At 51.6% G+C, this 22061-nt stretch overlaps 1 protein-coding gene across 1 annotated transcript in view; it reads left to right on the forward strand.

The window, feature by feature from the left end:
• Positions 1-22061, forward strand: part of LOC128937660 (CUB and sushi domain-containing protein 2-like) — a 140979-nt gene that overhangs the window by 103699 nt on the left and 15219 nt on the right. Inside the window, exons 37-55 of the mRNA XM_054277455.1 lie at positions 963-1172; positions 1983-2171; positions 3758-3935; positions 4525-4670; positions 5634-5714; positions 5802-5915; positions 6540-6728; positions 7462-7608; positions 8235-8423; positions 9760-9945; positions 11719-11913; positions 13736-13909; positions 14880-15053; positions 16077-16250; positions 17105-17293; positions 19115-19288; positions 20447-20629; positions 21335-21511; positions 21799-21978. Coding sequence (XP_054133430.1) covers positions 963-1172; positions 1983-2171; positions 3758-3935; positions 4525-4670; positions 5634-5714; positions 5802-5915; positions 6540-6728; positions 7462-7608; positions 8235-8423; positions 9760-9945; positions 11719-11913; positions 13736-13909; positions 14880-15053; positions 16077-16250; positions 17105-17293; positions 19115-19288; positions 20447-20629; positions 21335-21511; positions 21799-21978 — 3249 coding nt within the window. The remainder of the gene's footprint in view (positions 1-962; positions 1173-1982; positions 2172-3757; positions 3936-4524; positions 4671-5633; positions 5715-5801; positions 5916-6539; positions 6729-7461; positions 7609-8234; positions 8424-9759; positions 9946-11718; positions 11914-13735; positions 13910-14879; positions 15054-16076; positions 16251-17104; positions 17294-19114; positions 19289-20446; positions 20630-21334; positions 21512-21798; positions 21979-22061) is intronic.

Here is a 22061-nt window from a genome sequence, read left to right on the forward strand (position 1 = left end):
GTGCTCCAAGCCCCAGCCTGGGGCACTGCCAGGGATCCAGGGGCAGCCACAGCTGCTGTGGGCACCCTAAACCAGGACTTCCCCACCTTCCCAGGGAGGAATTCCTTCCTAAGCTCCACTCCAAAGCTCCTCTGTGTCAGTTTGAGGGTTTGCCCTGTGTCCCCAGGGCAGTTAAAGTCCTGCTGAGTGCCCAGGGTGTCCTGGGCTGTGCAGGTGGGCAGTGATGGGGTTGGAGCTGGGATTGGTATTGGGATTAAAACAAGGGTTAGAGCTGGGGTTGGAGCTGATGTTGCGGTTGGGGTTGGAGCTGGGATTGGAACTGGGAATGGTGTTGGGATTGAAACCAGGGTTAGAGCTGGGGTTGGTGCTGATGTTGGGGTTGGAACTGAGTTTAAAGCTGGGGTTGGGACCAGGGTTGGTACTGCTGTTGGAGCTGGGGTTAGTAATGATGTTGATGCTGGTGTTGGAGCTGGGTTTGGTATTGGGATTGGAGCTGGGGTTGGTGCTGACTTTTGGGTTGAGATTGGAACTGGGTTTGGTATTGGGATTGGAGCCATGGTTGGTGCTGATCTTGCATTTGGTGCTGCTGTTAGAGCTGAGGTTAGTGCTGGGGTTGGTGCTGGGGTTGGAGCTGGGGTTGGTATTGAGATTGAAGCTGGGGTTGATGCTGATGTTTTGGTTGGTGCTGCTGTTGGAGCTGGCTTAAAGCTGGGGTTGGAGCTGGGTTTGGTATTGGGATTGGAGCTGGGGTTGATGCTGGTGTTGGGGTTGGTTCTGCTATTGGAGCTGGGGTTGGTGCTGATATTGGGGTTGGTGCTGGTCTTGGAGTTGGAGTTAGTCTGATGTTGGAGCTGGGTTTGGTATTGGGATTGGAGCTGGGATTAGTGCTGCTGTTGGAGCTGGTGCCGGTGCAAAACCTCAGCTGCAATTTTAGAGCCCAACTCCTCCTTCCCCCTCTGCAGGTGCCCACATCCAGTTCCTGAACTTCTCCACGGAGCCCAACCACGACTTTGTGGAGATCCGGAACGGGCCCTACGACACCAGCAGCGTCATCGGGTGCTTCAGCGGCGCCGAGCTGCCCGGCTCGCTGCTCTCCACCTCCCACGAGACCACCGTGTACTTCCACAGCGACCACTCCCAGAACAAACCCGGCTTCAAGCTGGAGTACCAGGGTGAGCAGGGACAGCCCTGCCCCGGGGGTGGCGGTTCTTGAGTTAACTCTGTGGTGGTTGAGTTAATTCTGTGGTTGTTGAGTTGACTCCATGGTTGTTGAGTTAGCTTCATGGTTGTTGAGTTAGCTCCATGGTTGTTGAGTTAATTCCATTAATTCTGTGGTTATTGAGCCCATTCCATGGTTGTTGAGTTAACTCTGTGGTTGTTGAGTTGAATTAATTTCGTGGCTGTTGAGTTGAGTTAATTCTGTGATTGTTGAGTTAACTCCGTGTTTGTTAACTCCGTGGTTGTTGATTTAATTCAGTGGTTGTTGAGTTAATTCAGTGGTTATTGAGTTAACTCCATGGTTGTTGAGTTAACTCCATGGTTGTTGAGGTAATTCCATGATTGTTGAGTTAATTCCGTTAATTCCATGGTTGTTGAATTAATTCCATGGTTGTTGAGTTAACTCCTTGGTTGCTGAGTTAACTCCGTGGTTGTTGAGTTAATTCTGTGGTTGTTGAGTTAACTCCATGCTTGTTGAGTTAACTGCATGGTTGCTGAGTTAATTCTGTGGTTATTGAGTTTATTCAGTGGCTGTTGAGTTAACTCCATGGTTGCTGAGTTAACTCTGTGGTTGCTGAGTCAACTCCATGGTTGTTGACTCCAAACCTCCCTGGGCACCCCCTTCCAACCCTTTCCATGGAGAAATTCCTCCTGAACTCCATCCTGCCCCTCCCCTGGCACAGCTTGAGACCATTTCTCCTTGCCCTGTCCCTTTTTCCCTGAGAAATAAAACACAAACACAAATTCCCATTGTGTTTCCCCAGCCTACGAGCTGCAGGAATGCCCCGACCCGGAGCCCTTTGCCAACGGCGTGGTGAGAGGAGCTGGCTACAACGTCGGCCAGTCCATCTCCTTCGAGTGCCTGCCTGGCTACCAGCTCATCGGGCACCCCGTGCTCACCTGCCAGCACGGCACCAACAGGAACTGGGACCACCCCCTGCCCAGGTGTGAAGGTACGGCCTGGGCTCACCTGGGCACCTTGGGATGCTCTGGGAGCAAAGGTGTGGCTGGGAATGAGCTCTTGGAGGGATCCACGAGGTGTTTTGGTGAACATTTGGGGTGTTTTGGCAGCTTCTGAGGGAGGTTTGAGTCTTGGGGAGTCTTGAGCACCAACAGGAACTGGGATCACTCCCTGCCCAGGTGTAAAGGTACGGCCTGGGCTCACCTGGGCACAGCACTTCAGCTCCTTGGGATGGGCTGGGATTGCTCTGGGAGCAAAGGTGTGGCTGGGAATGAGCTCTTGGAGGGATCTATGAGGTGTTCTGGTGAATATTTGGGGTGTTTTGGCAGCTTCTGAGGGAGGTTTGAGTCTTGGGGAGTCTTGAGCACCAGCAGGAACTGGGATCACTCCCTGCCCAGGTGTGAAGGTACGGCCTGGGCTCACCTGGGCACGGCGCTTCAGCTCCTTGGGATGCTCTGGGAGCAAAGACATGGCTGGGAATGGGCTCTTGGAGGGATCCATGAGGTATTTTGGTGAATATTTGGGGTGTTTTGGCAGCTTCTGATGGGGGTCTTGGGGAGTCTTGAGCACCAACAGGAACTGGGATCACCCCCTGCCCAGGTGTGAAGGTACGGCCTGGGCTCACCTGGGCATGGCACTTCAGCTCCTTGGGATGGGCTGGGATTGCTCTGGGAGCAAAGGTGTGGATGGGAATGAGCTCTTGGAAGGAAATGTGGTCTCCATGAGGTGTTTTGGTGAATATTTGGGGTGTTTCAAGGGGTTTGAGTCTTGGGGTGCGGTTGAGGAGAATCTGTGTCTCACCTTCCTGCTGGAGCTGTTATTTCTGTATGGCACAGTCCAGGGGCCTTGGAGTGATAATTCCTTGCTGCTTTATTCCCTCAACAACACCCAGCTTCCATTGATCTAGCTCTGATAAATAAAAATAATCACTGATAAAAGAGTATTGCAGCTCTGAGGACTCTGGGTGTGTCCCTGTCTGCCTCCTTCATGGGTATCTCCTGAATGATCCAGGTGGGAGATCCTCAGGAATCTTCCAAGGTGGTTTTTCTTCTGAAAGCTGTGCTCAGAGGACTCTGCAGGCTGAAGATTCACAATCCAGGCATCCAAACTCATCCAAATTCTCTTTTCCCCCCCCCCTCATGGCTGTTTCAGCCTTTCACCCCTCGGGCTGCTGGCCGGAATTCTGTGGGATTTGCTTCCAGAAGGGTTTCAGGTGAACCTTTGAGAAGTTCAGAGCTGCTTATTGAAGATTTCCCAGCCCATTTCCCAGGAGCACTGACCTTTATGCCAGCACTGGCTCTGCAGGAGCTGTGCAAGGAGGGAGAGAGGTGATATTTGCCCTCTTGTAAGTCCTTGAACCCCAGAGAACACAAAGAGCTGAATCCTCAGCTGCTCTTTCAGTGCTTGCAGCAGAGAGGAATTATTTCAGGCAAGTTAGGACAAAATCTGGATTTTTCTGTATGCAGAATTGTTACTTTTGTACAAAAAAAAAAAAAAAAAGGAATAAAAATGGGATATAAGGATGTTTTAAGGGGATATTTCCTCACTGGGTTTGTGTTTCTCTCTGCTTCCCTGCAGTGCCTTGTGGGGGCAATGTCACAGCCCAGAATGGGACGGTTTACTCTCCTGGCTTCCCCAACCAGTACCCAAATTCCCAGGATTGCACCTGGCTGCTGACAGTGCCCGTGGGATATGGGATCCACCTGAACTTCACCCTGCTGCAGACAGAGCCCTACAACGACTTCATCACTGTCTGGTGGGTGCAGGGGGTCACTCCAAGGACTCATTTTGGGAAATAATCCTGGCTTTGAAGCAGCAGCAACTGAGAATGGGACCCCTGGGATCCCCTTTGCAAGCTGGGAGCTTCTGGTGTTTTGGAGAAGAGAAGAGAAATTAAAAATTTTTTGAGCTTTCTTTCAATATGAATAAATAAAAATATTATTTATAATGATAATCTCCATTATTTATTAAGAATGGAGATTATCAGCTTCAGGTAGCCACTCTGATTAAAGGGTTTGTGACCAAAGTTTGAGCTTTTGGCACTCAAAGTCTGACCTTCAGAATATCCCCTGGTATTCTGGAGGGGATATTCAGAATCCATTATTTGCTGGGCAAACAGGGAGTGAAATTCCTTTGGGAAACAGGTCCTAATTCCTCAGTTTTTGAGGTTAAAAGTGAAATTTGTGTTTCTGATTGTCCAGCTGGGAGCCAGGAGAAGTTGTAGGGGTTTAACTGGAGCAGGGGTTGTGAAATGTGGATGCGGGAAAAGGGAAGGAAAGCCTAGGTTGGGTTCCTAGGCTTAAATCCTTGGAAAAATCAATTTTTCCTTGTGTTCCTGCCATCAGGGACGGGCCCCAGCAAACAGCCCCACAGCTGGGGGTGTTCACAGGCAACTCAGCCAAGAAATCTGCCCAGAGCTCCTCCAACCAGGTCCTGCTGAAATTCCACAGCGACGGCGCCAACGGGGGCATCTTCGCCATCTACTTCTATGGTCTGAGCTGCTGCTTCCCTTGGGGGGGGGAAATGTTGGGAATATTGGGAATAGATCTGGGAATATGCAAAAAAAATACTCTTTTATCCCGAGTTTTCCACAGTTTTTCAGCCCAGTTTTTTTTTTTAATGAGGTTTTTCAGGCTGGGTTTCCCAAGGAAGTTTTTCAGACGAGTTTTTCTCCACAAGGTTTATCAAACCAAGTTTTTTTCCAGGAAGTTTTTCAGCCCAGTTTCTTTTTCCATGAAATTTTTCAAACCAGTTTTGTTCCAGGAAGTTTTTCAGCCCACTTTTTTCCCCCAAACTTTATCAAACCAAGTTTTTTCCAGGAAGTTTTTCAGTCCATTTTTTTTCCCACAAAATCTTTCCAACCAGTTTTTTCTAGGAAGTTTTTCAGCCCAGTTTTTTCCAGAAAGATTTTCAGCCCATTTATATTTTTTCCCCCACAAAATTTTTCAAACCAATTTTTTTCCAGGAAGTTTTTCAGCTCAATTTTTTTTTTTCCACTAAGTCTTTCAAACCAGTTTTTTTCTAGGAAGTTTTTAGTCCTGGAATCTCCTTGTGGAAAAGGAGGAATTTTCTGGTGGAAAGGGAGGGATTTTCTGGTGGAAAAGAAGGGTTTTCCTTGTGGGGAAAGAGCAATTTCTTTGTGGAAAGGGAGGATTTTCCTTATAGAAAAGGAGGAATTTCCTGGTGGAGAGGGAGGAATATCCTAATGGAGAGAGAGGAATTTCCTGATGGAAAGGGAGGAATTTCATTGTGGAAGGGGAGGAATTTCCTTATGGAGAGGGAGGAATTTCATTGTGGAAAGGGAGGAATTTCCTAATGGAGAGGGAGGATTTTCCTGGTGGAAAGGGAGGAATTTCCTTATAAAAAAAGGAGAATTTCCTGGTGGAAAGGGAGGAATTTCCCTGCTTCCATCAGGGCTGTGTTCATGATGTTCTGCTCCTCCCTTGCTTTCCAGCTTTCCAGCTTTTCCGCTGCCAGCCTCCCACCATGGTTCCCAATGCCGAGATCATCACAGAGAACGAGGAGTTCAACATTGGTAAAGCCTTCCCTCATCCTCCTCATCCTCATTCCAGTTTTTTAATTGCATTTCCCCCTCCCATCCCTGTTTTCCATCCCTTCCCAGGTGACATTGTCAGGTACCGCTGCCTCCCTGGCTTCACCCTCATTGGGAACGAAATCCTCACCTGCAAACTGGGCACCCACCTGCAGTTTGAGGGACCCCCACCCACCTGTGAAGGTAAAAAATCCATAAATCCCACATTTCCCTGCTCAGGGAAGGAGCTGGGGGAGGTTTGTTGGCACATTTTTCATCCTTGGGATTCATTTTCCCGTTTTTAGGAGTGTGGGATTTTTGGGAGGAGGGAGTGAGACCCTCCCTGAGCAGGAATTGGAGTTCTCATGTCCAGTTTGGGATCCCATTTTGGGATTCTTTGAGCCCCAGGGATCAAGGCAGTGGGAATGGTTTGTTGGCTTTGCTGCTTCTTGTTCCTGTGAGAAAATTGTTGGGATTTGTGGGATTTTGGGATTCTTTGAGCCCCAGGGATCAAGGCATTGGGAATGGTTTGTTGGCTGCTTTTTGCTCCTTTCTTTGAGTGTGACAGTTTTTGGGATTTGTGGGATATGGGGATTCTTTGAGCCCCAGGGATCAAAGCAGTGGGAATGGTTAGTTGGCTTTGCTGCTTTTTGCTCCTTTCCTTAAGTGTGACGATTTTTGGGATTTGGGGATTCTTTGAGCCCCAGGGATCAAGGAGTGCAGGGGTCGTGCTCTGCCTTGAGCTGGCTCATCAGGACAGACCCCTTGTGCTTCCATCCTTCCTCTGAAAAATGTTCATTCCCACTGAATGTCCATCTCCATCCCCAGTGCACTGCCCCATGAACCAGCTGATGACGGATTCCACCGGGGTGATCCTGAGCCAGAGCTTCCTGGGGAGCTACCCCCACTTCCAGACCTGCTCCTGGGTGGTGAAGGTGGAGCCAGGCTACAACATCTCCCTCACCATCGAGTACTTCCTCAGCGAGAAGCAGTTCGATGAGTTTGAAATCTTTGATGGTGAGAGATTCCCTCCCCTTTCCATCCCAAATCCTCCTGGGGTTCCATGATCCCAACCAGTCAAGGGGGAAGGAGCATTCCAGGGCCAGCTTCCCACCTGGAAACTCCTGCTTGCCTTCCAGAAAGTTCCTCACTGATTCCTGGCATAAGGAAACAGCTGCAATTTGATTTTTTGGGATGGATCTGAAGGATTTTTCCAAGGGGGAGGAGTTGGGTGTGACGGTGTTCACAGGGGTCCCAGGATGAGGGAAGAGATGAGGATCTGACTCCATGTTTCAGAAGGCTTGATTTATTATTTTATTATATATATATTATATTAAAGAATACTATACTAAGCTATACTAAAGAATACAGAAAGGATACTTACAAGCTAAAAAGATAATAATGAAAACTCGTGACTCTTTCCAGAGTCCTGACACAGCTTGGCTCTGATTGGCCAAAAAGTGAAAACAACTCACAGCAGATATCAATGAAACAATCACCTGTGGGTAAACAATCTCCAAACACATTCCAGATGAGCAAAACACAGGAGAAGCAAATAAGAAAAGAATTGTTTTCCTTTTTAAACACATTCCAATGGAGCAAAACACAGGCGAAGCAAATCAGAGAATTATTATTTTCCTTTTTCTCTGAGGCTTCTCAGCTTCCCAGGAGAAAAATCCTGGGATTTTTCAAAAAAATGTGAATGCCACACTGTGACTTGTCCCTTTTCCCTGTCCCCTGTTCCTGGCAGGTCCCTCAGGGCAGAGCCCCCTGCTGCTGTCCCTCAGTGGGAATTACTCAGCCCCTCTGACCGTCACCAGCAGCGGGAACAGCGTTTTCCTGCGCTGGTCCTCCGACCATGCCTACAACAGGAAAGGCTTCAAAATCCGCTACTCTGGTGAGTCCCAGCTGCCTCTGCCAGCAGCAGGAGCAGCTCCAGAGCCGGGAGGATCCGTGGGATTCCTGCAGAGATCCAGCTGGCAGGGCAGGAGCTGCCAAGGCAGGGAAGGGACAAAGCCGGGCACGTTCCAAGTTGGGAGGTTGGGAAAGGCAGGGTCTGTCCAGGAGAAACCTTGGAGCTTTGGCTCAGTCTCAACCAATCTGTAACAATCAGGATTGTGGGATCACAGTCAGGAGAAATTCCAGGGAGAAACCTTGGAGCTTTGGCTCATTTCCCAACCACTCCTCAGAACCAGAAGCCTGATGTGGAGAGTCATTGATGCCAGGGAATGGATATTGGGAAAGGTTTCTGGATGAGGAGGTGGCCAGGCACTGGAAAAGTCTGTCCAGGCTTTTCTCAGCAAATGAATTAAGGAATATTCAATTACCAGGAATGACTCCTTATTCCTGGAGCTGGCTGAGGCTCAGATCAGAGCCCCGTGCTCCATCCCTGCTTCGACTCCGCGTTTATCCATCGCCGATTTTTGTTTTGGGGATTTTGGGGAAGCTCGGTGTAATTCCTGGGAGTGGGAAGGGAATGACCCTGCTGCTGACTGGTTTTCTTTTCCCTGCCCTCCTTGCCAGCTCCCTACTGCAGCCTCCCCCAGCCCCCAGCCCACGGGATGATCCTGAGCCACTCCGGGCTGCGCCCCGGCAGCTCCGTGCGCTTCGGCTGCGACGCCGGCTACCGCCTGGTGGGACACAGCACCTCCACCTGCAGCCAGCACCCCCAGGGCCACTTCCACTGGAGGGAAGCCATCCCCCTGTGCCAAGGTGAGAGCAGGGACACGCTGGGATCGAGTTCTGAGAGTCCCTGGAAAAGCAGGGGGAAAAAAAATAAATATTGGAATTGGGTAATGTTGGGAGCAGGCTCGGAGCGCTGAGGGTGATCCTCGTCTGCAGGGGTTTGGGAATAGATGGCAAAGAGGGAAAGGAATGACTGGGAGCTGGAAAAGGTTGGATTTTCCAGGTGCTTTCTGTTCCCTGGGAGAGCCATTGTATTCAGCCTGGCACCCAGCACCCCCAGGGCCACTTCCACTGGAGGGAAGCCATCCCCCTGTGCCAAAGTGAGAGCAGGGATGGGTTGGGATCAAGTTCTGAGAGTCCCTGGAAAAGCAGTGAAAAAGAATCAACATTGGAATTGGGTAATTGGGTGTTGAGAACCAGCTCGGAGCGCTGAGGGTTATCCTCGTCTGCAAGACTTTGGGAATAGATGGCAAAGAGGGAAGGGAATGACTGGGAGCTGGAAAAGAGCAGCAGGGAAAAAGTTGGATTTTCCAGGTGCTTTCTGTTCCCTGGGAGAGCCATTGGTATTCAGCCTGGCAGCCTGTCTAGACATCAGGCCTTGGAGAGGGATTGACCAGCCCTGAGCTCGCTGCAGTGACACTCCTGTCACCATCAGTGCCAACAGGGATGGAGCTGCTGACACCTCTCAGAATTCACCTGCCAGCTGCTCTGGGATCCTGCTCCATGCTGGGGCAGGAATGGGACAAAACCTGAGCCTTGCATGGCAAATGCAAATTAAGTAGAACGATAGAGAGTTTATCACGGGGTGAAAAAGTAGATTTTGGGGTTTTTAGAATGGGGGTTCAGGGGGCAAGATGGAGGAATCTGGGTGTGTCCAGCCTTTCTCCTTCTTCTTCTTGGCCTCCATCTTCTGCTGTGATGGTGGCACTTTTAGATTGGTTTAGAGTAGAAGCTCGCTGTCTAACATAGGTGATAGGCATTGGAAAGTTATTGTAAATAATGTACACATAGGTTTTAGTATAAAAAGATAACAACACTGCCCTGGGGGTGGCCAGAGTGTCTTGGACTGTCTTGCTGAGCAAACCTCGGCTGGAAAGGAGAAAGAATTTTATAGATAAGATACAATAAACAACCTTGAGAATGAGAACTGAAGAGCCCTGACTCCTTCTTCAAGCGCCAGACTGGGAAAAGAGACTTTCTAACACATCTTGGGGTCACTCTGAGCAGCTAGAGGCCCCGACAATCCTTTATGAAGGGTGGGCACTCCCAGTAGGAAAGTTCGGGATCCAGGATTGCAATTTGGGATAAAACCACCAGCTCCCTGATTTTTATTTTTTGTTTAAGATGTGTTTTCTCTTCCCAGCTCTCTCCTGTGGCATTCCCAGAGCCCCAAGGAACGGGGTTGTCTTTGGGAAGGAGTACACGGTGGGCACCAAGGCCGTGTACCAGTGCAATGAGGGATTCCAGCTGCAGCCGGGCGCCGAGCCCAGCACCGAGTGCCTGCAGGATGGAGTGTGGAGCAACGGGAACCAGCCCCCTCTGTGCCTGGGTGAGTGGGGACTGGGGCTGCCCAGACAGCAGGGAGGCCTTTGGGGCTGCCTAAGACACAGGCCAAACAAAAGTTAAAAGTATAAAGCAGTTCTATTTATTGAAGGGTTTTCAGGTACATTTAGGGCTGATGAAGCTCCCCAGGGGCTGCACCCAAAATGGACAATGGGTCATAGTTTTTCACACTTTTATAAGTTTAACCCCCAACATGCCAATGGATCAATCTCCCAATTAACTTCAGTTAACAAAGTCATTTTCACAGAAAGAGTGGTCAAATACTGGAATCATCTAGCCAGGGAGGTGGTGGAGTCACCATCCCTCAATGTGTTTAAAAAAAGACTGGATGTGGCACTTGGTGCCATGATCTAGTTGAGATGTTAGAACATGGGTTGGACTCGATGATCTTAAAGGTCTCTTCCAACCTAGAAATTCTGTGATTCCGTGATTTACCCCAAGTTTGCTCCCCCAAACCCACTTGTGTTTCCATTTCTCAAGGCCTGAGACAATGAGGTGTCCTTGATTCCCATTTTATGATTTTAACCCCATTGCAAGGCATTTTTCTCTTTGGGTTTCAGGCAACATCACCACTTACAACATTATCCACAAAATTTTCCTTTTAATTCTCAACAACAGCCTCACCAGGGGATACATCCCTTGTGGTGGTGTTCACAGGGGTCCCAGGACGAAGGAAGAGATGAGAATCTTGACTCCAGGTTTCAGAAGGCTGATTTATTATTTTATGATATATATTATATTAAAAGAAAATAATATACTAAAAGAATAGAAGAAAGGATTTCATCAGAAGGCTGGAAAAGGAAGGGAGAGGAATGATAATAAAATCTTGTGACTGGCCAGAGAGTCCAAGACAGCTGGGCTGTGATTGGCCATTAATTAAAAACAACCACATGAGACCAATCACCAATCACCTGTTGCATTCCACAGCAGCAGATAACCATTGTTTACATTTCATTTCTGAGACCTCTCAGCTTCTCAGGAGAAAAAATCCTGGCAAAAAGATTTTTCATAAACCATGCCCATGACACACCCCTCATTAAAAACCCACCACACTGGGACTTTTTTGGCGGGGTTAAAACCTCACTGAACCATCTCTGTGTGCCACTTTCCCTGTGCCATTTCCCGCGTGCCATTTCCCGCGTGCCATTTCCTGTGTGCCATTTTCCCTGTGCCATTTTCCCTGTGCCATTTCCCTTGTGCCATTTCCTTTGTGCCATTTCCCGCGTGCCATTTTCCACGTGCCATTTTCCCTGTGCCATTTTCCCTGTGCCATTTCCCTTGTGCCATTTCCCATGTGCCATTTACCGCGTGCCATTTCCCATGCACCATTTCCCCTGTGCCACTTCTGTGTGCCATTTCCCACGTGCCATTTCCTGTGTTCCATTTCCCGTGTGCCATTTCCTTTGTGCCATTTCCCGCGTGCCATTTTCCACGTGCCATTTTCCCTGTGCCATTTCCTGTATGCCATTTCCCTTGTGCCATTTCCTTTGTGCCATTTCCTTTGTGCCATTTTCCCTGCACCATTTCCCGCGTGCCCTTTTCCCTGTGCCATTTCCCTTGTGCCATTTCCCATGTGCCATTTACCGCGTGCCATTTCCCACGTGCCATTTCCTGTGTTCCATTTCCCGTGTGCCATTTCCCACGTGCCATTTCCCGCGTTCCATTTCCCATGTCCCATTTCCCTTGTGCCATTTCCCATGGCCCATTTCCCACGTGCCATTTCCCATGTCCCATTTCCCCTGTTCCATTCCCCCCTCAGCTGTGACGTGCCCCGACGTGGGCAGCATCGCGGTGGAGCACGGCCGCTGGCGCCTCACCTACGAGGTGCAGTACCACTACAACGCCCAGCTGATGCTCATCTGCGACCCTGGCTACTACTACACGGGCCAGAGGGTCATCCGCTGCCAGGCCAACGGCACCTGGAGCATCGGGCAGCCCGTGCCCACCTGCAAAAGTAAGGGCAGGGGCGCCCCAGGGTGGCACCGGGGGCTGGGGTTGGGTTTGGGGTCAGTAAATGCCAAGCTGGGGGGATTCAGGGTGGTGCTGGTGGGTGATCGTACTTTGGGTACAGGATGGGATGGTTTGGTGCAGATTGGGGAGGAAATTGGTGCAGATTTTGGGAGGAAGTCACCAGGGACTGGTTTTGTGATTGGGCTCAATAAATGCCAGCCTTGGGGGTTTCAGGGTGTTGCTGATGGGTGACCATGGATAATCAAGGAGATGGTGTCCTTTGGGTACAGGATGGAATGGTTTGGTGCAGATTTTGGGAGGAAATCCATTCCTGGAAGGGCAGGGAGTGGCTGGGATGGATTTCACAGAGCAGCATCGCCAGGAGCTGGTTTTGTGTTTGGGGTCAGCAAATCCCAGCCCTGAGGGTTTCAGGATGATGCTGGTGGGTAATCATGGCTAACCAAGGAGATGGTGCCCTTTGGGTACAGGATGGGATGGTTTGGTGCAGATTTTGGGAGCAAATCTATCCCTGTGAGGGCAGGTTGGTGCTGGGATGGATTTCCCAGAGGAGCTGTGGCTGCCCCATCCCTTCCAACCTACCCTATCCCTGTTGGAGCAAACTGGGATCATGGAAGGTGTCGTCTCTGCTGTGGGGTAGAACTCAATTACTCTCGTCAGCAGCTGAGGCAGAGACAGCAGAGCTGCTGGAAGGGATTGGGATGCAGGGAGATGCCTGGAAGTGAATCCTGGTTTAATCCCAGCACTTCCCTGGGATCTGAAGCCCTTCAGCTCAGCTGTTGCTGTGGGGTCCCAGCAGCTTCTCTGCCACAGCTGCTCTGAAGTCAGGGCTTTTAAGGAGGGAAAATAAAGAATTCTGCTGTCAAGCCTCAGCTCTCACACAAACACCAGGTTTACAAGGGTAACAGTGTCACCTGCAAATCAAACCCAACGGGGCACGCCAGCAGCTCTCAGTTGTTCTGACACCACTGCTGTGCTTTGCATCTCTCCCTTTGTCAGAGGTGCAGGGTTTTTCTCTCCAAGTGCAGACAGAGGCAGCAAAGCCTCTCCTTCCCTGCTGCCTGCCTTTGTTTGTGGAGCTGTGACTGCTGGTGTGGGTGACAGATGTGCTTCTCCCCCTGCCAGCTCTTCCTCTGGATCCGGGAGCAGGAGCCTGACCTCCTTTTGTTCCCTCAGCCTTATTGCCACCTAAATCCAAGTGACAGCATCTTGGCAGCGCCCCGAGGTCAGCAGCACCCAGCGGGAGCTCTGCAGGCTTGGCAGAGCTTGAAGGCAGAGAAAATGAAGATAAAACCAAGAGTTCTGAGGGGGAGGTTGGGTTTGCAGAGGCTCCTGCATCCCACAAACCCAGCTGGGATCTGCAGATCTTGGGATTTTGGATTGTGGGGGAAAGCTGGGTGTCACTTTTAATTATGAACTTTGTGCCATTCCAAGGTCAGGGCTTGGAGCAGCCTGGCCTAGTGGGAGATGTCCCCACTCATGGCCTTTAAGGTCCCTTCCATGATTCTGTGGGGCTTCTGGGAATCAGGCTTAATGACAGAAAAATATTCCTCTGTGAGGAAGCTCTGGTGTGAAAAACTCCTTTGGTTCTTTCCCAGCCTGTCTTTAGTGTTCCCCTGTATCCTGAAGCATAAATATGAACAGCTCTTATTTTTGTCACCTCATCTTACATGGCTCTGGAATGATCACAATTCCTGGAATTATTTAATGAACTTTCCCACTCCAGCAGCAACTCCTGGTGCTGTGCCTGGATGCATTCCTTCAAAACCCAGCCTGTTCTCTCACTTATCCTTTGGGATCTGTCCTAGTTATCTCCTGTGGGGACCTGCCCACGCCTCCCAACGGGAACAAGATCGGGACCCTCACCAGCTACGGGGCCACTGCCATCTTCTCCTGCAACACTGGCTACACCCTGGTGGGCTCCCGGGTCAGGGAGTGCATGGCCAACGGGCTCTGGAGCGGGGCTGAGGTCAGGTGTCTGGGTAGGTACCTTTGGGATGCTCCTGCGGCATCCACGGGTGTGGGAAAGGCTCCTTGGGAGGGAACAGGGGGTTTAGGGACTGACATCCACCCTGCGGGGTTTGAAGGGGGTGTAAAAGGGAGGCAGAGTTGGATTCCTGCGTCCTCCAGAGGTGTGAGGTGCTGGGAGAGTTTTGGGGTGAGGATAGTTGGTTGGGACTGCAGAGTGTTGAGGTGACAGCCTGGAGGTGAAAGAGGATGGGTGTGGATGGATATTGGGGTGGATTCTTCCCTATAAACAGCATGATGTGGATTGGCCAGAGAAGCTGGGGCTGCCCCATCCCTGAAAGTGTCCAAGGAGAGGTTGGAGAGGATGGCCAGGGATGGTGGAAGGTGTCCCTGTGGACAACCCTTATGTTCCCTTCCAACCCAAACCAATCTGGGCATCATGAACCCCATCCATGCCCAGAGAAGCTGTGGCTGCCCCATCCACAGCTGGAAGTGTCCAAGGAGAGCTTGGACAGGGCTTGGAGTAACCAGGGATGGTGGAAAGTGTCCCTGTGGACAACCCTTATGTTCCCTTCCAACCTAAACCAGTCAGGGCATTGTGAACCCCCATCCCTGCCCAGAGAAGCTGTGGCTGCCCCATCCCTGGAAGAGTCCAAGGAGAGGTTGGACAGGCTGACTTGGCATGGTGGAAGGTGTCCCTGTGGACAACCCTTATGTTCCCTTCCAACCCAAACCAATCTGGGCATCTCCAAACCTCATCCATGCCCAGAAAAGCTGTGGCTGCCCCATCCACAGCTGGAAGTGTCCAAGGAGAGGTTGGATTTGACATGGTAGAGGTGTCCCTATGGACAACCCTTGCATTCCCTTGCAACCCATCCCGGTCTGGGCTTCTCCTCACCCCAAACCCGCAGAGATCCCCCGATGCCCTTTGGGGACACCTTTGCTGGGCTCTCCAGCTGATTGCTGCCGTTCTGTCCCCTCCAGCCGGGCACTGTGGCGTGCCCAGCCCCATTGTGAACGGGCAGATCAACGGGGAGAACTACAACTACCGTGGCAGCGTGGTGTACCAGTGCCAGCCCGGCTTCCGCCTCATCGGCATGTCCGTGCGCATCTGCCAGCAGGACCACCGCTGGTCCGGGAAAACGCCTGTCTGTGTGCGTAAGTATTGTCATTGCTTCACCCTGGGGGGACATCCCGGCCTGGAAGGGGCTGGGGAAGGGGTTGGGGAAGGGGCTGGGCAGAGCTCACACCCCCAAAGTGTGGGGTGGTTGAGGTATGAGGTGGTTGTGCTGCGCGCGCGTTCGGGGTGTTTTGCTATCAAGACTCCATTTTGTTCATGCAGGAAAAAACCTATTCTTTATTCACACAACTCATTTTTATGCAGTTTTACAGACCTCATGTGTCTTTCCAATTGGTTAGTAGCTTTCTGGCTAATTACTTTATTGGTCTGTGTCCATTAAATCTTTCTGTTCTTAAATTCTTGTGTGCGTCAGTACTTGTCATTCCTTCAGCCCTGAGGGGACATCCCAGCCTGGAGGGCCTGGAAGGGGCTGGGCAGAGCTCACACCCTCGAGGTGTGGGGTGGCCATGCACACACCTTTGGGGTGTTTTTTTATCAAGACTCCATTTTCTTCATGCAGGAAAAAACCCATTCTTTATTCACATAACTCATTTTTATGTAGTTTTAGTCACACACCTCACGTGTGACTCCAATTGGTTGGTAGGTTTCTTGCCAGTTATTCTGTTGGTGAGTAAAAGGTATTTTACTTGTCCATCAAATCTTTCTGTTCTTAAATTCTTGTGTTCATCAGTACTTGTCATTCCTTCAGCCCAGGGGGGACAGGGAGAGAGGGAGGGAACAACAGAGTTTGGATGCGTGGGGTGGTGTGGGGTTAAGAGCAGGAGCTGGGATTTTTGGAGAGGGATGTGTGGTGTAAATCAGTGGGATCCTGGCACTCGGCTGCCTGGAGAGGGATGCAGGGAATTCCTGGAGCAAATAAAACCTAAAAAAATCCCTTTTTTTCAATGTCATCCTGTATCTCAACAGAGAAGCCCCAAATCTTTGGGGTTTGGGATTGATGTGGCGGTTTTTATGCTCTCCTACCTTCACATCTTTTTCCAATGAATAATCCACTTTTCTCCAGGAATAAATCCAGTGACATTTCCATTTTGTCCTTGCAGCCATCACCTGTGGCCACCCTGGCAACCCCCCCAATGGCCTCACCCAGGGCTCCCAGTTCAACCTCAACGACGTGGCCAAATTCCAGTGCAACCCCGGATTCCGCCTGGAGGGAGCTTCCCAATCCCAGTGCCTGGCCAACGGCCAGTGGAGCAGCACCCTGCCCTCCTGCCGAGGTCAGTCTGGCCTTCCCTGGGGATTCTCCATGATCCCAAGCCAGAAATCCCTGGAAACCACCCAGGGGATGTGGTTGGAGATGCCAGGGATGCTGTAAATCCCACGGGATTTCCTCACCTCAATGCGTTCTCCAAGGAGTTGGAGCGTGTTGGAAATTTGGGATCAGACCCAAATTTGGGCTCAGAGGGTGTTAAAGGCAGGCACAGATCAGATCAGATTTGGGATCAGACCCAAATTTGGGCTCAGAGGGTGTTAAAGGCAGGCACAGCCTATAAACACGCCCTGGTGGTCACAATCCATGTCCATGGAAAATCAGGATCTCTCCTCTGCTCCCCCCCAAATCACCTTGTCCAACCTCCTCGTTTATCTTCCCAGGAAATATCTTCCCACAGCTTTGTGCAGAGCCCTTTTCCCTCTTTTCCCATGGGATCAGCACTCAGATTCACTTCCCAAATCCCCTCCCCTCCCTGCACTCCCTCCCTCTGCATCCCCCTAATCCAGGATCTCTGGCCATGCTGGATTATCAATTATTCCCAAAAAAATCCCGGTTTGGGATCAGTTATTCCCAGCTGGATAATCTCAATCCCAATTTGGAGATCCAGCCTCTGCTGCTGGGTGACAACCTGCAGGATTGCCTGGACTCCCTTTTTCACAAGAAATTTTTCCACTCCCACCCTCAAAAATCTCGGAGAAAAAAAAATCTCAGAGAAAAAATCTCGGGAAAAAAAATCTTAAATCAGCATAAAATCTTCAACTTCCCACCAATTTTTTTTTTTTTTTTAAACTTCACATTTTCTGCCTCACTTTTCGCTTCCCATTATTTTCTGGGTGTTGTTCTGTTGTCTGTTTGCAGTTGTGAACTGTTCTGACCCCGGGCATCTGGAAAACAGCGTGCGGCAAGTGCAGCCGAGCGGCCCGCACAGGTTCAGCTTCGGCACCACCGTGTCCTATCAGTGCAGCCACGGATTTTATCTGTTGGGGACGCACGTCCTGACGTGCCAGGGCGATGGCACGTGGGACAGAGCCCTCCCCCAGTGCCTTTGTAAGTGGCCCCAACCCCTCTCCCTGTCCAGCGCATCTCGTGGGGGTCAGCAGGATTCGTGAGGGAAAATCCATCCCAAAAAAAATCCCCACAAAAAAATCCATGTGGGAATGGTCCCAGTGGTTTCAGGAGTTTCCTAGGGAGGGGGTTTTGGGGTTGAGGAGAGGATCCTCCTGGAGGCATTCTCTGTGTAGGGAAAGGCAGATCCCAATGGGTTTGGGGGTTCCAGGTGGAATCCTGATGGGTTTTGGGGTTGAGGAGAGGATCCTCCTGGAGGGCATTCTCAGGAAACGGTGGATCCTGATGGATTTTAGGGTTTGAAGAGAGGATTCTACTGGAGGGGTTTCTCTGTGTAGGGACAGGTGGATCCCAGTGGATTTGGGGGCGTTCCAGGTGGAATCCCAATGAATTTTGGGGTTTGAAGAAAGAATTCTGGTGGAGGAGGTCCTCTGTCTCGGGACAGGCAGATCCTGATGCATTTTGGGGGTTTCAGGTGGAATCCTGATGTGTTTTAGGGTTTGAGGAGAGGATACTGGTGGAGGGGGTTCTCTTTGTAAGGACACATGAATCCCAGTGGATTTTAGGGGTTCCAGGTGGAATCCCAATGAATTTTGGGGTTTGAGGGGAGGATACTGCTGGAGAGGGTTCTCTATGTAGGGACAGGTGGATTCCATTGGATTTTAGCGGTTCCAGGTGGAATCCTCACGAATTTTGGGGTTTGAGGAAAAGAGACATTCTCTATGTAGCAACAGGTAGATCCTGACGGATTTTGGAGATTCCAAGTGGAATCCCGATGGATTTTGGGGTTGAGGAGAGGATCCTGCTGGAGGGTGTTCTCTCTGTAGGGACAGGCGGATCCTGATGGATTTGGGTGTTCCAGGTGGAATCCTGATGGGTTGTGGGGTTTGAGGAGAGGATCCTGCTGGGATAGTGCAGGTGGAGGGCAGGAGCAGCTCTGGAGCACAGGGAGAGCTCACCTGAGTGGCTGAGGGTACACCTGGATGAGTGAGGGCTTACCTGAGTGAGGACTCACCTGAGTGAGTGAGTCTCAATCTTACACTGGGAATTTGGGATCCAGAGTGGATTTTAGCTGCCTTAGGGAGGTGCAGGCAGGAGCAGCCCCACCCCAGCATGACCATTTTGTCCCTTTGGGCACCAAACCAGCTGCAATCCCATTCCCTGCCCAACTCCAGAAATTCCAATTGGCTTGAGCTGTTCCAAAGCTGGGATTGTTCCTTTTGTTTTTTCCCACATTTCTCCCTCCACACCAAATCCTACCGAGCAGTTTTGGACACGTTTTCCTTTCCTTTTGTCCTCTCTTCACCCCTTGCATGGATCCTGGGGAGCTGGTGAGTGATGATCCATGTTCCCACAGCCGGGAGGGAATTCCTGTTAAAACCCCAATCCCAGGTTCCCTCAGCCTCCTTGAGTACAAGGAATCTCCTTCCTCCATTTTATCTCGCATAAAATGTTGGGATTTGGAGGATTTGTTGACATTTGGAAACCCAGGTCAATTTTACCACTGATTCCTTGGATTCCTGGGTTTCAAAGTTTAAAAAAAAAGGAGATTTTCTTATGTTTTGTTTCCTGTGTGTTGAACTTCCCTGTGAGGATGGGGAGGCTTTGGCACATGTGCCAAGAGCAGCTGGGACTGTCCTCATCCCTGGAAGTGTCCAAGGCCAGGCTGGACAGGGCTTGGAGCAACCAGGGATAGGGAAAAGCATCCCTGCCCATGGAAAGGAGTGGCACTAACTGACATTTAAGGTCCCCCCAAGCCAGAATTCTGGATCCCCGGGTGCTGAAGCCGTGTCTCTGTTGCAGTGGTGTCCTGTGGCCACCCCGGGTCCCCTCCCCACGCGCAGATCTCGGGGGACAAGCACACGGTGGGCTCCGTGGTCAGGTACAGCTGCCTGGGCCGGCGCACGCTGGTGGGCAATGCCACGAGGATGTGCCAGCTGGACGGGCGCTGGAGCGGCTCCCTGCCACACTGCTCGGGTGAGGGGGCTTGGGAAGGGCCCTGGGGGGCACACAGACATGGTCACCTGTTCATGGTCACCTGTTCATGGTCATCTGTTCTTGGTCAGCTGTTCTTCGTCACCTGTTCATGGTCACCTAGCCATGGTCATCCATTTATGGTCACCCAGCCACAGTCAGCTGGCCATGGTCACCTGTTTGTGGTCACCCATTCATGGTCATCCCTTCTTGGTCACCTGTTCATGATCACTGCCATTCATGGTCACCCAGCCACAGTCAGCTGGCCATGGTCACCTGTTTGTGGTCACCCATTCATGGTCATCCCTTCTTGGTCACCTGTTCATGATCACTGCCATTCATGGTCACCCAGCCACAGTCAGCTGGCCATGGTCACCTGTTTGTGGTCACCCATTCATGGTCATCCCTTCTTGGTCACCTGTTCATGATCACTGCCATTCATGGTCACCCAGCCACAGTCAGCTGGCCATGGTCACCTGTTTGTGGTCACCCATTCATGGTCATCCCTTCTTGGTCACCTGTTCATGATCACTGCCATTCATGGTCACCCAGCCACAGTCAGCTGGCCATGGTCACCTGTTTGTGGTCACCCAGATACCATCACCTGTTCATGGTCACCTGTTCTTGGTCACCTGTTCGTGGTCACCCAGATACCATCAGCTGGCCATGGTCACTCGTTCATGGTCACCCATCCATTGTCATCACCTCCCACCCATCATCACCTACTCTTGCGCCTTGAGGAGGAGGCACCTCCCTCCCCTTCCCTTACCTGAACTTCCCTTCCCTGGACACCCCCAACCCTTCCCTTTTCCACTTTTCCCCTTTTCCCCTTTTCCCCTTTTCCCCTTTTCCCTTCCCTTCCTCCCATGCCCCAACCCTCCTTGTTCCCTCACTCCCAGCTGCTCAGGGCTGGCTTGGAGCACGTGGGAATTCCTTCACGGAGGAGAAACATCCCTGGGGCTGATGCTGGAGCCTCCACCTTGGGATTCAGGAATTGTGGCCATGTTTGCATCCAGCTCAAAACCAGGGGGGCTCACGGAATCAGGGAATGTTTAATTTGGAGTTCCACTGCTCTGCTGGGGGTGGAATTCCCGATGAGGGTGACAAGGGACAGGAGCCTCCATCCCTGGTGGCTGTGGTGACTCTGTGCTCTCCTGGCAGGGGGCAGCCAGGGCGTGTGTGGCGACCCCGGGATCCCTTCGCACGGGATCGGGCTGGGGGACGCCTTCGACGTGGGCAGCGTGGTGCGGTTCAGCTGCGAGCCCGGCTACTCCCTGCGCGGCTCCTCCGAGAGGGTCTGCCACGCCAACGGCTCCTGGAGCGGCACGCAGCCCGAGTGCGAAGGTACTGCTGCGACACGGGGCTCTTCTGTGTCCCCAGAATCACTCTGATGTCTCCAGGGCTGTTCTGGTGTCCCTAGGACTGCCCCGGTGTCCCCAGAGGTATTCTGGTGTCCCCAGAGCTGCCCTGGTGTCTCCAGAACACCTCCAGTGTCCCCAGAGCTGCCCTGGGGTCCCCAGGACTGCCCAGGTGTCCCCAGAATTACTCTGATGTCCCCCGAGCTGCCCCAGTGTCCCCAGTACTGTTCTGGTGTCCCCAGAGCTGCCCCAGTGTCCCCAGAGCTGTTCTGGTGTCCCCAGAGCTGCCCCACTATCCCCAGAGCTCTTCTGGTGTCCCCAGAACTGCCCTGGTGTCCCCAGAGTTGTTCTGCTGTCCCCAGGACTATCCCGGTATTCCCAGAATTGCTCTGATGTCCCCAGAACTGCCCCAGTGTCCCCAGAATTGCTCTGATGTCCCCGAGCTGCCCCAATGTCCCCAGGACTGTTCTATTGTCCCCAGAGCTGTCCTGGTGTCCCCAGAACTGCTCTAGTGTCCCCAGAATGGCTCTGGTGTCCCCAGAACTGTTCTCATGTCCCCAGAAGTGTTCTCATGTCCTCAGAACTTGCCTTTCCTGAGCACAGGCAATGCAGGAGGAACCCCTCGGAGCCCTGGGGGTCGGTTTGTGGTTTCTGGGTGATTTTAATTGAATTTCCCCGTTTCCCCTGGCACTGATTTCCTGCGGGAACCCCGGGACTCCCAGCAACGCCAGGGTGATCTTCAACGACGGCCTGGTGTTCTCCAGCTCCATCATCTACCAGTGCAGGGAGGGTTATTACTCCACTGGGGTGCTGAGCAGGCACTGCACCGTCAATGGCACCTGGACTGGGACCAGCCCCGAGTGCACTGGTGAGCACTGGTGGCGCCTCTGGTTTTAACTTTTATATTTCTCAGGTTCTGTGCTGCTTTGGTGTGTGGGTCTGGGCTTCATATCAGGGATGGTGAGCTCTGTGCACAGAGCAGGGAGACAAAACAATTCCTGCTCCAGCTGGGCACCAAGGACAAATGAACCAAATCGCAGGCTGCAAACCTGCTCCACATTTAACTGGTTAAACCCCACCTGGAAAAAAACATTCCGGACCATTCCAGGCATGGTTCCAGCTGCCAGAAATTCTCCTTTTTCCCTTCCTTGGCAGTGATCAACTGTGGAGACCCCGGTGTGCCGGCCAACGGGCTGAGGCTGGGCAGTGACTTCACCTACAACAAATCCGTGGTGTTCCAGTGCACTCCTGGCTTCATGATGGAGTCAGACAGAGCTGCTGCCCTCACCTGCACCAAAGACCGCACCTGGAACGGCACCAAACCCGTCTGCAAGGGTAAGGAACCCTGCAGGACACAAGTTTTGGAGGCCACCAGAGTTTCCATGAAAGCCTGGCTGGGCGTTCCTCATCTCCCTCAT

The sequence above is a fragment of the Melozone crissalis genome, unplaced genomic scaffold, assembly GCF_028551555.1.
Source record: "Melozone crissalis strain CALT ecotype California unplaced genomic scaffold, PUWL_Pcris_2 ptg000020l_1, whole genome shotgun sequence".
NCBI lineage: Eukaryota > Metazoa > Chordata > Aves > Passeriformes > Passerellidae > Melozone > Melozone crissalis.